Source organism: Ptychodera flava, chromosome 17 (assembly GCF_041260155.1).
Source record: "Ptychodera flava strain L36383 chromosome 17, AS_Pfla_20210202, whole genome shotgun sequence".
Lineage (NCBI taxonomy): Eukaryota > Metazoa > Hemichordata > Enteropneusta > Ptychoderidae > Ptychodera > Ptychodera flava.
The window spans coordinates 18,194,955-18,209,672 of NC_091944.1; the positions used below are offsets into that span (position 1 = coordinate 18,194,955).

General features: G+C 40.9%; 1 protein-coding gene across 12 annotated transcripts in view; it reads right to left on the bottom strand.

Annotated features, from left to right (window-relative positions):
- LOC139115650 (titin-like) overlaps positions 1 to 14,256 on the bottom strand; it is a 68,209-nt gene extending 53,953 nt beyond the window's left edge. For 5 of the 12 annotated variants that reach the window (XM_070677929.1, XM_070677928.1, XM_070677931.1 and 2 more), the window contains exon 1: positions 13,484 to 14,255. In XM_070677929.1, coding sequence (XP_070534030.1) covers positions 13,484 to 13,906 — 423 coding nt within the window. In that variant the 5' untranslated portion in view covers positions 13,907 to 14,255. Of the gene's footprint in view, positions 1 to 13,483 lie in introns of all 12 variants that reach the window. The other 7 variants (XM_070677935.1, XM_070677934.1, XM_070677932.1 and 4 more) reach the window with 4 other exon arrangements.
- Positions 14,257 to 14,718: the final 462 nt, after the last annotated feature.

A 14,718-nucleotide genomic window follows, 5' to 3' on the forward strand; every position in this document is an offset into this window, starting at 1 on the left:
GTTTCATTTTTACACGCACTGTTGTGGTTTCTGTAAATGTATAAATATGTCCTGTGCTGTGCATTGTTGTGTTGGGTTGTGTATATTGTTGATGATGATGATGATGATGATGATGATGATGATGATGATGATGATGATGGCGATGATGATGACGACGCTGACTATAAAGATGAGGTTCAGTAATGCAGCAACAGAAATTCTTGTTCACAAAATAAATCCGTAGGAATCAACACTGGCAGATCTGTGGTTGTTTGCAACAGTAGGAGGCCTAGTCATTTTGTGAGGGGACCATCTACTATGAATCGTACGGCGCTATTCAGAATAAAAGGAGGCTTTGACGTCACGGCGTCGTTGGTTCCTAACCATTATCATACCTTGCAATAACCTTAGGGTAAATTTGGATCTCTGCAGAAAGAAGTGCCGTTGTAAGGGTTGTGATGGGGTTCTGCATTTCAAAAATCAAACACTGACAAAATTCCAAAAGGCAAGACGACAGACATTTCGACTAAGGCAGGGCAATTACCCCGGCCCTGGAACGAACATTTACGTAATTAACGATAGAGTTAGTCTATCACCTCGAATAGATGAGCAACGTCGACAAGGTTGTTAAGTCAAACTCGTGCGCCGTAATAAACTCACTAATGGACCAATTTAAGTGAGGTGTGATACTCTGAAATCGATAACACCAAAATCTTGCTGGAAACCAAAATTGATTTTTAAGGGTATTATTAACACTGCCTTGGGAAGGAATGGGTTTTTATTTTTGTAGTCCCCGCTACCGTAGAGTCCTGACAAGCGAAACGTAGCATTCTAACAGTGTGTCCGCCCTCAGGGGAAAGATTACGCCACAGGTTGGCTATTGTCAGAGTGTATGTTTTTGTGTGCTGTATATTGGAATGTCTCGGCACTACATGTGTTTGGTATCTAAGGGCACCGCTGTGTGGTCACTGGTCGTATTGATGTGTGCTGGCCCGGGCACACGTTCTTCAGGCTCGTTGACCCGTTAACTTTGAGGTTAACCGTTCGGCGTAGCTGTGAATTAATCGATCGGTGAATCACTTGTGCTGTTGAGCAGATCGAAATCAGGTTTTTTAGAACAATAGCAAAATGTGGCTGCCGCCATATTGGCCGTGTCGAGACTTAACAGACGAGAACTAAACCATTCTTTCATCTTTTAACAGCGAAGTCACTTGTTGTAAGCAATCCCCGTTACCGTCCAACAACGCCGACTTTTTTATTGAAATGTCACCTCGCGACCCCGCCCGTTTGAATTGTGCAAAATATAAATAAATAACACGTCATGGTGTGGTTGCCAAGAGATGTGACCCACACAGCGTCCCTAGCAACACCCCCCCCCCCCCCGGTCTTTGTTCTTTGTTCAAATGCTTTGTAGGGAGACCTTTGTAGCAACCTCAGAATCGCCACTTCACGGCATATCTCTACATTTCGTTTACGACTCTAACTAACGAGCAGGCCAAACCTTTATGTCTTTAATGATCCTCTCGTACGGCGTGACAGGTATGAAAGACCTGTCATTTTCCGACGCTCGGGTCGTAAAGTGGGTCGTTGCGCTCCATCTCAATATAACTGTGGTCACCATACCTTTGCAATATCTCCCATTGTACTCGGAGTATATTTACAATGTCGCCTTTACTCGAAGGGGAACCTTTCAGAACGGACAATACACAGATGTAAATACATAATTCCTGATCGATGAATAGACCCACCCATACAGTTCGCTCATTCAAGGATGGGTTTTCACGGCATCGTGTTTGACAAGCACGGGGAAGGCCTCTGTCGTTAATTTTCACGCAATTCCATAATCGAACTCGTTATTCGGGCTACACTTCAAAGCGCTCTGACCATAAATTAAAGAGCAATTAGACAAGTTAGCAATCCATCAGAACTTGTAAATCGCCAAGCGTACAGTTGGGGTGTAAATTAAGTTTCTGCGGGGTTTTTTTTTTCGCTTCACGTTAAGTTTGCCTATCGAATAGACGAAATAAAAATATGTAGAAATCATTGAAGTCCACTTTACCAGACGTGAGTCTTTGTAAGTAAGTTACAATGGTCGAGGAGCCGTTAAGCTTCATCTCAAAGGTATATTCAACATCGGAAGCTTGAAATCAACACACTGTGTCGCTTTCTTTTCAATACGGATAAGGGAAAGGCCGCCCAACGGTGTAACTAGCTTGGTTACATGTCTGCGGTGCCGACACATACAATGTAAAAATCTGTGTATTTCACCACGATCGCTCAACAAACTCGCGCTGTTTCCGCTATTGTTGTCTTGTTTGGTTTGACGTAACGAGAAATAAACAACTCAACCTCACGCGAACAATGGTAATATGTACATTCGACGCCATTCAAAATGCATTAATAGCGGTGCTGATAACTGTCTGGGTATACGCTGCCAAAACAACGTTGGAGACATACGGATTTGAGGCTCCATTCGAGGCAGACAAATGTCTCTCGGATACGCCGACCAAAACAAATGACACGCCTGTTTGAAATTCAGCAATTTCCATCAAAACAGCGTAGCGTTAAAACCCGCTCATGTAAATTTCTAAACATTCAATACACGACTTACTTTCTTGAGAAATGCGACTTTGTCCATTTCAGATGCTTGCTGGTTGATTTCAAATAGTTGTATGCAAAATAAGCCGATTACCAAAATCGTTTTATGCGCGTTCAGAAAAGTAAGATTTATTGGAATTCTTCGGTGGGACCGTGACTGTTTTAATTAAAAGCGTAAAATTCATTCGTTTCGGCTTACCGGGCAGATCAGACTCTCTTTATTGGTGAATAATGTACCCTGGACCACGAGATCTATCCCGCATTCTACTGTTGGCCAGTTTGCTAAAACAAGTGCTATTCAAAAGGGATTTACTCCGAGTAACGATTATTAGTACACCAGCATAAGCTCCTCATAATGGAAAATAGTTCTGTTTGGTCAAGTTCTGTTTGCTCCAACGAACCTTGGACTACGGGTATAGGCACGTATGAGATTGCTGTCCGGTTTGACGGTAATCTGGACAACAGAGGTTGGCGATCTGATAAAATCTCCGACAACAATAACAGCGTGCTAGTTAGCTGGTGTGAGCATGACCTGCGCGTGAGATTGCTTATTAGTGAGTAACTGTAATGGCGTGTGAACTCGGACAACTCATCAATGTGGTTGCAGACTTGTAGTTGTTGTCAATTTGTGAAGATAATTATGTTTTTTTCACCAGACGTCATTAATCTGTTATCATCCAACTTAAAATGCATGATAGCCGTCTGTATAATAGGCTAGCATTTGCCTTTCCTACCAGCAACGAGTTTACTTCAGTACATTTTGTTAGAATTAATCATATTTTTATAATTACATAACAATTTCACAGAGTACAAGAAGTTACGAGTATGACGCACGGAAAACCCTATTCTCTATTAGAAGGTCCATTACTGTATAAACTTAAGCTATTTTTTCGGTATTTCTGTCCTGTGTGTCTACATTTTCTTGTTCTACTCCCAGTATCGTGCTTCAATGCCAAGTATTTCACTTGTCAACAAGCTTATGGTCTAATATTTGTGACCGTGGTGACCTATTGTGTTATTGTTGAGGTATGCAGGTAGTATGCGCCTCGAAAGTGAAAGACTTAAACTTTGGCTCAAACTTTCCTCAATGAAGCTTTAAACCATTCTCGTTACCAACTCAAGAATTAAAATCACGGGTCACCTTGCAAAAGCTTGACACTAAGGAAACAAATTACTTAACATTTACCGATATTTGAAATTCAAAATGGCCGCCATCTCTATGTTAAGTCTACGGGGAAAAATAAAATTGAGCTTTGAAATGAGCTTTGAAATGAGCCCCCACACCAGAAAAGTTTAAAAAATAGAGTCCGACTATCTGTCTTCGAGGCGAGTTCCACATTAAGTACGGTCAGAATATCAAACAAGTGTCTATTATAACGGTACTGACCACTCTGACAGAACAATTTTGGGCTTAAGTCGATGAGCAATATACATACCAGGCATTTGTCATACTTAAGCGATTTTAACAGAAGATTGGAATTGATAAAGAGAACAAACTACTGAAAACAAAGAGCTAAAAGTTACAGCTCATGGAACTTTAAAACCGTGTACCAAAAATCAGATGACACATATAAATCTACTTTTTGAATATCTCGAAATGTACTCAGGATAGTGTGACACAAATCATGTTAATGCTACGGCGTGCTGTTTACCGTTCACGACCTGAATAACCTGCTGGTTTTAATGAGTCACTTGTATTGTGTGCTCTGCTATGGTGCATGTAGGATAAAAGCGTGATGCTGCTGGCTCCTGTTGAGAAGGTTTTGAGAGTAACCCTCCAGGGTGGGAGGGGACTTTTTCTTGACACAACAGGCAAGGGTCAACAGCCGCTCGGAGGCATCCATTCGTGACAGTTCGAGTGGATAAACCATAGTGTTCAACAATGCAGGGTACACTTCTAAAACTTTTTTTTTGTATGTAGTGTATGAGTGAGGAACTTTCTTTTTGTTCTGCTATATTTATTCACTCTGTTTGTTTTGCTGTATATGTCGTCTGATCTGCACTCAGTGCTTGGCCACGTTGGCCTAGTACAGTCTCAACGTTTCGAGGAATCCGAGGGTTCTTGTCCGAAATTAAAAAAAAAAACAGTACCCCGTTGTCATTGAAGATGTAATCACCATAACAACGCCACATATAATCTATGATAAATAGATAGATAGATAGATAGATAGATAGATAGATAGATAGATAGATAGATAGATAGATAGATAGATAGATAGATAGATAGATAGGTAGGTAGGTAGGTAGGAAGGTAGGTAGGTAGGTAGGTAGATAGATAGATAGATAGATAGATAGATAGATAGATAGATAGATAGATAGATAGATAGATAGATAGATAGATAGATAGATAGATAGATAGATAGATATGTAGTTAGGTAGGTAGGAAAGCTTACATAATTTTTAATCGGAATTATAGGAAGCAATTTTGTGGCGTTTTCAACAAATTTCATTGCAGTTCCTAAAACGTACTTTGGACAGCAATGATAAATACAGTGACATGATATGACCCTTGTTACTATGAAGACACACCTAAATACAGCATGAACCACAGCGATGGAGGGGCTAAGACCAAAGCCCAACCCTTACGGCAAATAGGAGAACCCTAAGAAAACAACCATCACGGTGTATTCACAGTTTGTATGGCGATAAGCCATGCGCGATCGAACTTGTCTTTGAAAACGTCGCGATTGAATAATAAGTATTTTCACTCTGTGCACCACTAGCATTCCTTTGATATTGATAGCCATTGTGTATGACATCATTATTCGCGCTCGGGTTTTATACGGACCGCAATTCGCAGTCTAATCATCACAAATGACGCCATTGAAATCTAAAAACGATCAATATTGCTGAGATACCCATGCACTACTCGGCTATGTTTTCACAGCATTAGAAACATTAATAGCCACGCACATTGAATGCCGTGTTTGAATGGTACAGACTACAGTGTGGCATTTGGCAGACAATTTTGTATGCCTTAGTGCCGCATCGGCAAAACGGAATTTCACGCGATGTCGATAAAAATGCATGCTGATATTAAAGTCGATTCTAAGTAATCTAACATGCAGACATAAATATAACAGCGGCGAATACACGCTTAAGGTAGACTGTGCCTCATGGATAGATTTTCGGAACTCGCAAATTTCCCAATACTTTTTCTGGTCTACCGCTTGTGCGGGGCTCATTTTCAAGCTCTTGGAGTTATAAATATTTTCATCATCTAAGTTTATTGAAATTTGATAATTTTATCTTTCCCCATAGAGTTTAAGCAGGGATGGCGGCCATTTTGAATTTGAAACATTGGTAAATGTTTGGTAATTTGTCTCGCTAGTACCAAATTTTGCACGGTGACCCCCTGATTTTTGTTCTTGATTTGGTAATAATAGAACGGCTGAAAGTTGCACTGAGGAAAGTTTCGGCAAAGGTTTAAGTCTTTTACTTTCTGGACGCATTCTACCTTAACTGGGTGTTCGTCGGGCATCCTTGCTGCGCTGCGGTCGGTATTGTGTTCGCTGTCTGAATCGGCAGAAACTGAAGAGGCACACAACATACATTAATAATATGAACTGGTTCTCCTGAATGATCGAAAGACCCCAATTCATTGTAATTGCGTAATTTACAAGTTCATTTCCCTACACTGTGTAGGGAAAGAAAGTACACTGATGTCAGAAGCGTACAACATGACCTTTGAACTATTCCTACTACATACAAGACATAGTGGAAACCAGCAATCACCAACAGACCCTAGTGAAACTCAATTTAGCTGGATACATGTTTGCCCAGCGTGAACATGTTAGATTTGTGACGTGTTCGATTATTGGAACTGGAGGTGGTGTCCTCTCGAAATATATGAAACAAATTTTTTTATTATCATTTACGTTCGCTGTATGGTCATAAGACTAAGTTTCTTTCTTTTGCATCAATTTTTTATGGGCACTGCGGATCAACCGGGGATATAAAACACGGTGCGCATGCACCGAAATACGGTCGTCGATGACCGACGTTCTTCACGCATGTCTGTTTATTGCTAAACTCAAGAAAAATCAACACTGTGAAGTTGTGCGTTGCAGTATGTTTTAAATGACGACAATGCAAGTGGACCCGTAGAAAAAATAATTCTACATTCGTGTTTGCAAAAGTTGTCATGGTAACAGTCATCATCTTTCATCAGCTGAGTAGAATTCTTATACTCAAGACTATGTGATTGTTTCTGCCTTTAGGGGCTGTGGATAATTATACACACCCTATGCCAATGGCGAACGAAACTCGTTATGTGTAACATCGACATCAAGCCCCTTTCAAAGACGAAAATTGGAAATGCGAAAATCAGTAGACATTCTGATTTCACTCCCCCCCCCCCTCACCAAAGCGATAAATTGCTAATCTGTTGAAAGTTGAAACTGCTAATAAATTAATCAAAGACAAACATAGATTTCAAAAGAAAGTCTGAATGGCGATTGAGTATCAGGTACATACATGGTTTTAATAACAATGCCAGTCATAGCATATAGTTGGAGCAAATTTGCACACGATAATCAAGATGGAGCCTATCTCCCCATTCCCCCCCCCCCCCCCCCGGACGCGATGAGTAGAAATCTCGTTTGTCATCCGTTTGCTTTGAATCACATATGGCCCCTCGTCATAATTTGAAATTGAACAGATTTACATGCAACGTACAGATCGCACGTGGGGCTTTAGTTAACGAGGTTTACCGTGACGCTCAACGTTTTGACTGCACGTCACACTTAATAAAAATATTTCACGAAATATTAAAGCAAAAAATATAATGGTTTCTTTATAATTTATACACAAGTCGGCTAACTCCTGGGCCAGGTTTTCAAAAAGGACGCCATCACGATTCTTGTCAAGTACACCGTGGTGAATTTATCTAGGGACAATCACGTTAGTAATTGACTTTTACGGTCAAAAACAAACAACAAGACACTCTCTGCAGTTCTTCGCGGTTTATTTTCGCAACAAAGGCTCGTTAACAACTAAAATCGATTGAAGATGCTATTGAGTGGAAAAATTTCTCAGAATAAGTAACTATTCGGAATGCGTTTCATGGCTAAGAACACAGGGTGAATCCAACGGGCTCAGCTGACTGCATTTGACCACACGGCATTTCAACAGTCTTATATGTTGTAATAATTCTATGTCGATGCGCCGTTGCCATAGCGACGTTTTGAATTATATAATTCTTAATGCGGCATTTCTTTGTAAGATTCCGCTTTCATTTCTCAAGTGATTTTTATTAAACATATGGCAATGAAAGCCATTCAAATCGACACCTCAACGAACATTGATTTCAATAAACTCACCCCATTTGGCGAAAATTATTCTCTAATTTCCTTTGAGAGGCGGAACATTCACTTTCGGCTTTCTGCGCAAACTATTGTCAACTACGGGAATAAATTAAATTTGTTTGTGTCGCGAGGATTTCCCTGTCCTAATTTGGAGAAATTAACTCGACTTATTTTGTTTACCGGCCAAACGGTACACATCAAGTACATTGAAACCTGCCGAGGCGTTAAAATAGGATAACACGACCAGAGTGACAGCAGGAAAAAATCTAGACGTGATTTTCGTTACGAGAACCATGAATTCCAGAACCAACGGAAATTTGATCCACTAAATTCAAATTATTCGATTATTTTCACGCCTCATCAATTTCCTTTCCATTTTGAAACCAAATCAAACGAGGAGGCAGGTGGGGATACACCAAGCGATGTGGCGAAAACATATGGACTTCGGTATTAGGTGACCAGAGTAAATGACCTGTGATCCCGATGTTTTCATGGTATCTTGTCACTATCGAGCGCATCAAGGCTGAAGATACATTATGTACATTATCCATATGATGGCCTTCGGTTACTTTCATAAGCCCATTACTGAAACCGATGATTGCTTTGCATTAAAGGTGTGCGTATTGTTGATACCATGGTAACGAACAGTGGGGGTTGGATATTTCGTTGAAAATCATGTATTTTCAATATTGCAATTTTATGTGACCTAGTTCTATCTATAGTACACGATCTGAGTTGCTTGAAAATTCTCCCGGATTGGAAAAATTTCAAAACTGTCAGATTTGTATCTCTATCAAAACAATATCTGTAGACACACTTTGCATAAAATTTTCCGTTCGAGGCTTCGAGCGAAAATGGATCCAATGCATGCACTTCTCAAACAAGGCCGGCTGCTTAACGCGGTCCCTAGAATCAGCAAAACAATTGTCGACGATTATTCGCCCTCATATGTCGGCCACCCCTCTTCCGTTTGGTTCCACCCGTATTTATAACCATGAAATATGTGTTATCATGGAAAACGACATTTTTTCAAAATAATACGCTGGTCAACCATCAAAATCAATCAACAATATCTGATAATATATTCATCGCAGTTTCGGATTATTCCCTTGATATAACGATGAAAAAACACTGGTAATACTAAATTCTATGTTTTACTGGCGTGACTACAATGTGACACGGTTTCCTATTCGATAGTTTGACCGTGGTAAAGTGAAGAAGATATACTGCGTGGCAGTTGTCATGACGACCAACAATAGCCTGATGGTTGAAATATATATGCAAAATTGTTATTATCGGTTATTATGATCCCTGTAAAATTATATAAAATGACCTTATACAAAGGTATAGCCAAATATATATTGACTTTGAGAAATGTTGCTTCTTGATTTAAAAAATTGGTTTCATGAGATAAAAGACGAATCATTGTTACAAACAGGCGTGGGTATCATCAATTGAAAGATGAAGACGACAGCTAGAGCAGCGTGTGTATTTTCACCACGGTGGCCATAGCAACGCCGTCTGATTCGCTGATGATGCTCTGCGATAGAGTCGCATCTCACACCGAACCATGTATTGTGAAAGAACTGTAATCGAACAGATATCGTCGCCATCTTGGTTTTATAGTTATAAGAACTGAACCTGTTGCCGAAATTTTCAACAAACTGCGACCAGTTTCTTGTGGTTTTGCGGGAAAGTTGATCTCCAACTCTAATTAATATATATATATATATATATATATATATATATATATATATATATATATATATATATATATATATATATATATATATATATATATATAAACTGCGTTTATTTCACACATACATATACACACACACACACACACACATATATATATATATATATATATATATATATATATAATATATTATATATATATATATATATATATATATAAACTGCGTTCATTTCACACATACATATACACAAATACCCGAAAACTAATACTTCACACTTGAAGTGATTCTATGTTTATACATATATAGACTAAGTCTACAGTAGAAATTAACGATGGTTTATACCCTTCCGAAATCGCGTTGAGCGTCTTTACTGCAGGAAGACACCTGTGAGGTTTAGTATTTATCTATATGTGCACAGGAAATGATATTAACAACATTCCGTGCAATATTGACTTTGCTGCCTAGGTAAAGCAAAGTATTATTCCGATTACAGAGGAATGCAAATATAACGGGACGCCCAATAACAGTAGACGCATTTTCTTCGAACTGGACATGTTGAGTGAATGATTGGTGAATTTTCATTTATTTTTTGTGCTAAGTTTGTAAAATGCAGTTGCTTGTTCAACTGCAAAATATTGTGTGGAAATCTCTTCTGTTTTCCCTACACGCGACAACGCATCTTGCATAGTGTTTTGTCAAATGCAATTGGTGAAAAGCTACATTTCTGTCCGGACTGGCTTTCTTTTGTCAACAACAGCACAAACACTTTGTGTTGTGTTTGCAAGGCTAATAAAACACTAGTTTGTCTTCAGGACCAGAAACGATGGAAATGTTACGAAAAATTACAGCTTTTCTCCCATTCAAGCTTGGTACCTCCACAAAACTAGACATTAAATTTACAGCAATAGACGGCTTACAGCGTCTTCCCCCTCTACTATACTGTCTATGCTTAGAGGCACTCAGGCAGTAAGAGGCTTAGCTGAGAAGTAAGGATCACCAGTTGGTTTGCAAATGCGGGTCATGTTTTCGAGAATCAGAGAGCAAACCAAACGGGTGTCTTTGTCTGAAGACAAGGGTAAAGATTTAGACAAAGGTGGCGGTCGATTTCCATAATCGCATGGACAAATAGTGGACTTTGCGGTTTATCTACCTGTGGCGCTCATACAGCGATTTTTTTATCGCTCAGAAATGTTTTGAGCTTCATTAAACCGTTATGGGTGTCATTACTGACTATGAAGGATGTCCTAAGGCCATGTTGAGCAATGCCGGGACAATAAACTCCCTCAAGCCTTGATCGTGATACCATGGAGGTAGTCTCTTCCTACCTCCATGGTGATAAGGATGGTCACGTCTTTCTTCATTGGCGTTGAAGAGCGCAGCTGACCGACTTTTATCACTGCCATAGGCTTATGTGATAAGTTCTTTTCAAACTGGTGACTATTTAAAAAATGCTTAACAAGATCCCAGGAGTAGGTGAGCTAGATACAGTTAAATATTCTAAGCTTCCCAATTTGGACATTTGGCGTTCCAATTACTGACTCCTTTTCCGAAATAAGGTCGGCACCCTAACATGGCGTGACAATGTCGCAGAGAAGACCTTTGTCGTTTTGACACTCCCATCGTCACAAATACCTATCTCATTCCATCTTCACAGAAGGTGTAGCTATCTCGACAAGCAACAAGAGAGGGCTTAACGGTCCCCTGTATAACTGTCAAAGGTGTCATTTTCCCTTCTAAAACATATCATAAGCCTAATGGCTGGGCAATGAAGGATGTCACCGGCCAACATTAGCAGGATCTAGTCGTAGATAATAAAGTCCCAAACCCACTATGATTTTAATAAGAACCCCGTACTATTGCAATCAAATGAGCAAATAAGTTTAGCATGCGTGTATACTCCTTAAGAATAATGATTAAATGACCGCTGAACCACAAAAACACTCTCACACACACGCTCTATTTTCAACGTACGCTCTCCGGAGAGACTTAATCAGTTTTGTGCGTTCAGGCATACTATACTGTACACAGTTCAATCAGGAAAAGCGTGGGCAGGGACGACAAATGGGCGATACTAACTAGACCTTTTGCCCCCGTGTACGCTTTAATCATAGTCATCGAGATGTCGAGCCGTTATCAACTCAATACTGCACATGGTGGTAACGAAAACACGGCTAAGGTATGGGCAATCATATGCCGGAATGCTGGGCAGTGATCGAGTGAGTGTTAAACAACATCGTTCCTATCCGGGGTGGTAGGCCGTGCGACGTCCTTTAACATTCAAGAGCGGCCATCGATCGTCAGGGGCAACAAACAACGCGTGTCCGTCAAAGTGAGGGACCGTTGTCATGGCCGTTGTCTCGGTACATTTCATCAAATTATTACCTGCCATTACACTCATATTAGCGTTTTCACCTTCATTTCTGCCAAATAAAGGGAAAATATAGAGCCAAGTACGTGTAGGGCCGTCACCGGTTTCATTTTTCGAGGCTAAACGGTAACCTTATAAATAACCCCCGGATCCTTCGTCTACTGTGAGAAATAACGCAGTGTACCTGCGCAATACGTATTAAGTCTAGCCGTCTTTTATTGCAAATTACGTCCCCGTTAATCCGCAAATGAGCCCATAACTCTTCCACATAATCTAGCGAGTCTATTGAAGAAATAACAAACCCAAATCACGAACATGCTCTTTAATTTTCCGTGTGCATATTACTGTTAGATCGTCGAAATGAAGAGGCCGGATATCCCGGGTTAAGTTGCAAGGCAAACTTAGTGACATATTGCAGCGAATAAAATGAGGTGGGGGTGGAAGAACGTTAAAGCTCTCGTGAAAAATTAAACGACTGCCTGAGGACAAAGCTATCACAAAACGATGATAAAATTTTACATGTTTGTCTACTCCTAGGCTATGTTTTTCTGACCTCAACGCCGGCCGCTGTGCTGAGGATTCGCGCTGCAACCTTCCTAAAGCAAGGCAACTTCCAATCGATTCTATCATTCATAACAATTTCAAAGCGATTATTCTTTTTCAGCAAACAAATCGATCAGGTTGGGTCACTTCCCTGCCCGAGACAATGCCATATTTATGTATTATGTATCGCGTGATGGATGGCAGACGACAGGTTGTATTGAAGTCTGTTTTACGGCTGGGCCAGCACGCTGTCACCATTAATCAGTGATACGGATGTTACGAACCAAAAAGAAATCAAATTTCTATCTTACTAACGCCTAGGAGTCACGCAACTTTTTCAAATGTAACCAAAAAGCTTTTATGAAGATTGTTTGATCGCCGTACATTAAAATGGCAAGGTTTAAACTAAGCTTTCTTGGATTATATTGATAGAAAGAGCCCTCTATTATTTCCTTTAAATATTAAAGTTCCAAACACGGGGCTCGACTTGAATAAATGTTGCCACGGGCAACAGGGCCCTGAAGAAAGGGTTATACATGTGGGTTGATTGCGCGTGTAGTGAACATGCAAGATATAAACATTCACGGTAATTTTACCCTATTTCCTACTACACGATGTGTTCAATGATCGTGAAGACGCCAAACCGAGTAAGGACCTTAAACAGGAAATAAACAGCTCCTAGTAATACTTTAGCTGACTGGAACATATCGAGACACCTTATGAAATCCAGGCCGGTATAGAGAACGAAGGCTTTAGAAGCCGGGCGGGAGCTAGTGCAGGGTCATCGGTGGGAGTAAGGGCTGCAAAGCGATACTTAGGGGTTTCCGGTACATCTCACAGTACACAGAGGCGTAGATGTTCGGAATGTAAAGCGGCAATACACTATGCGCACGGAAAACAGCGAACAAGCGTTTTCAACCCTTCATTTCTCGATGACAACGCTGTAGTTTGGCGTTACTAATCAAAAGCCCGTATATCTTACTTACTGATAACGTGGTTGCTATACGGGCGTCTGTCCCTTGACGACTCCACTTAGGTCTGCCCGCTGTGAATGGTGGACGCAGCAACACCGGACAAGTCCTTGTGTAGTCCGGCCTGGCCGGTAGCGGAGCGCCGGGAAGACGCCATTCCTCCGCCGTGTAGGGCCCTTCCCTGCGTGCTATCCTCTCCCGTGCACGTTTGATGGCCCTCTGGAAGTTGTTGTCCAAATTGTCACTTTTGAACAGCTGGTTTTTGTAGCCGTCTTGCAAACTAACAATGGTTGGGAATCTATGCAGCGGGTCGTCTTCGTTCTCAATGGCTTCTTCGCCCGGCCTCGCGGTGTCATCAGCCGTCATTATTGAGACATTCCTCGCTGTTTGGCTCTCGCTGTCGTAAGGCACCGGCGCGTTTATAAGAGGAAGCGCCATGTTTGCGAACGCCCAGATACAGCACTGATCTCCAACACGTATTCGCCCGTCTTACATGTAAACTGCTGTCATTTCCACGTCTTCCCACTGGTCGGTTCCATGATTATCTCAATACACACATTCTCACCAACAGACGCGGACAGGACGCTGAAAAATAAATCCTCTACACCGTGCAGAACTCGGAAACCGAATTGGTTGTCGGTAATTGAACGGACCGAAGAACAGACAATCGTCAGTTCACAAAATCGCGGGAAGGAGATATGAATTACCGAGCGAGAAACATAAAACACGCTTCGGTTACAACAACTCAATACATGCGTAGAAGTCTCATCATGGGTAGGAGGGGTAGTGTTTATCTAAAGTATGGAACGTACCATTTTCACATATGGGTGGCTGCTTGACCATCAGGAGGGACTGCTTATTAAAGAGTTTGACACTTTGAACAAGAATTTCGTGGAATCCTTTAGCACACAGGAAATAATCTAGAAACAATACAAAACAAATCTTTGTGACGAAACCCGACAATCCACGGTGTCTACCGAGTTGGAAAATTCAATTTTTCATTTCCGATTGAGGTTGTGACCTCCCTGTTTGCGAGCGGCACTAATCGCACCACACCTGAATCCCAACAATAAACTTTTATTTGACTACGACGCAGAGCTTGTTTGCCGTCGTATCAACGCTGAACACATCTTAATGATATCAGCCCCTTAATGTTCAAATTTGTTGATCACCGTAAGGTTTATCTATCTTCCTAAGTAAGTGTGCTGGGGCCAACTTTCTCGGCGGAATCACTACAACAATAGAGTACC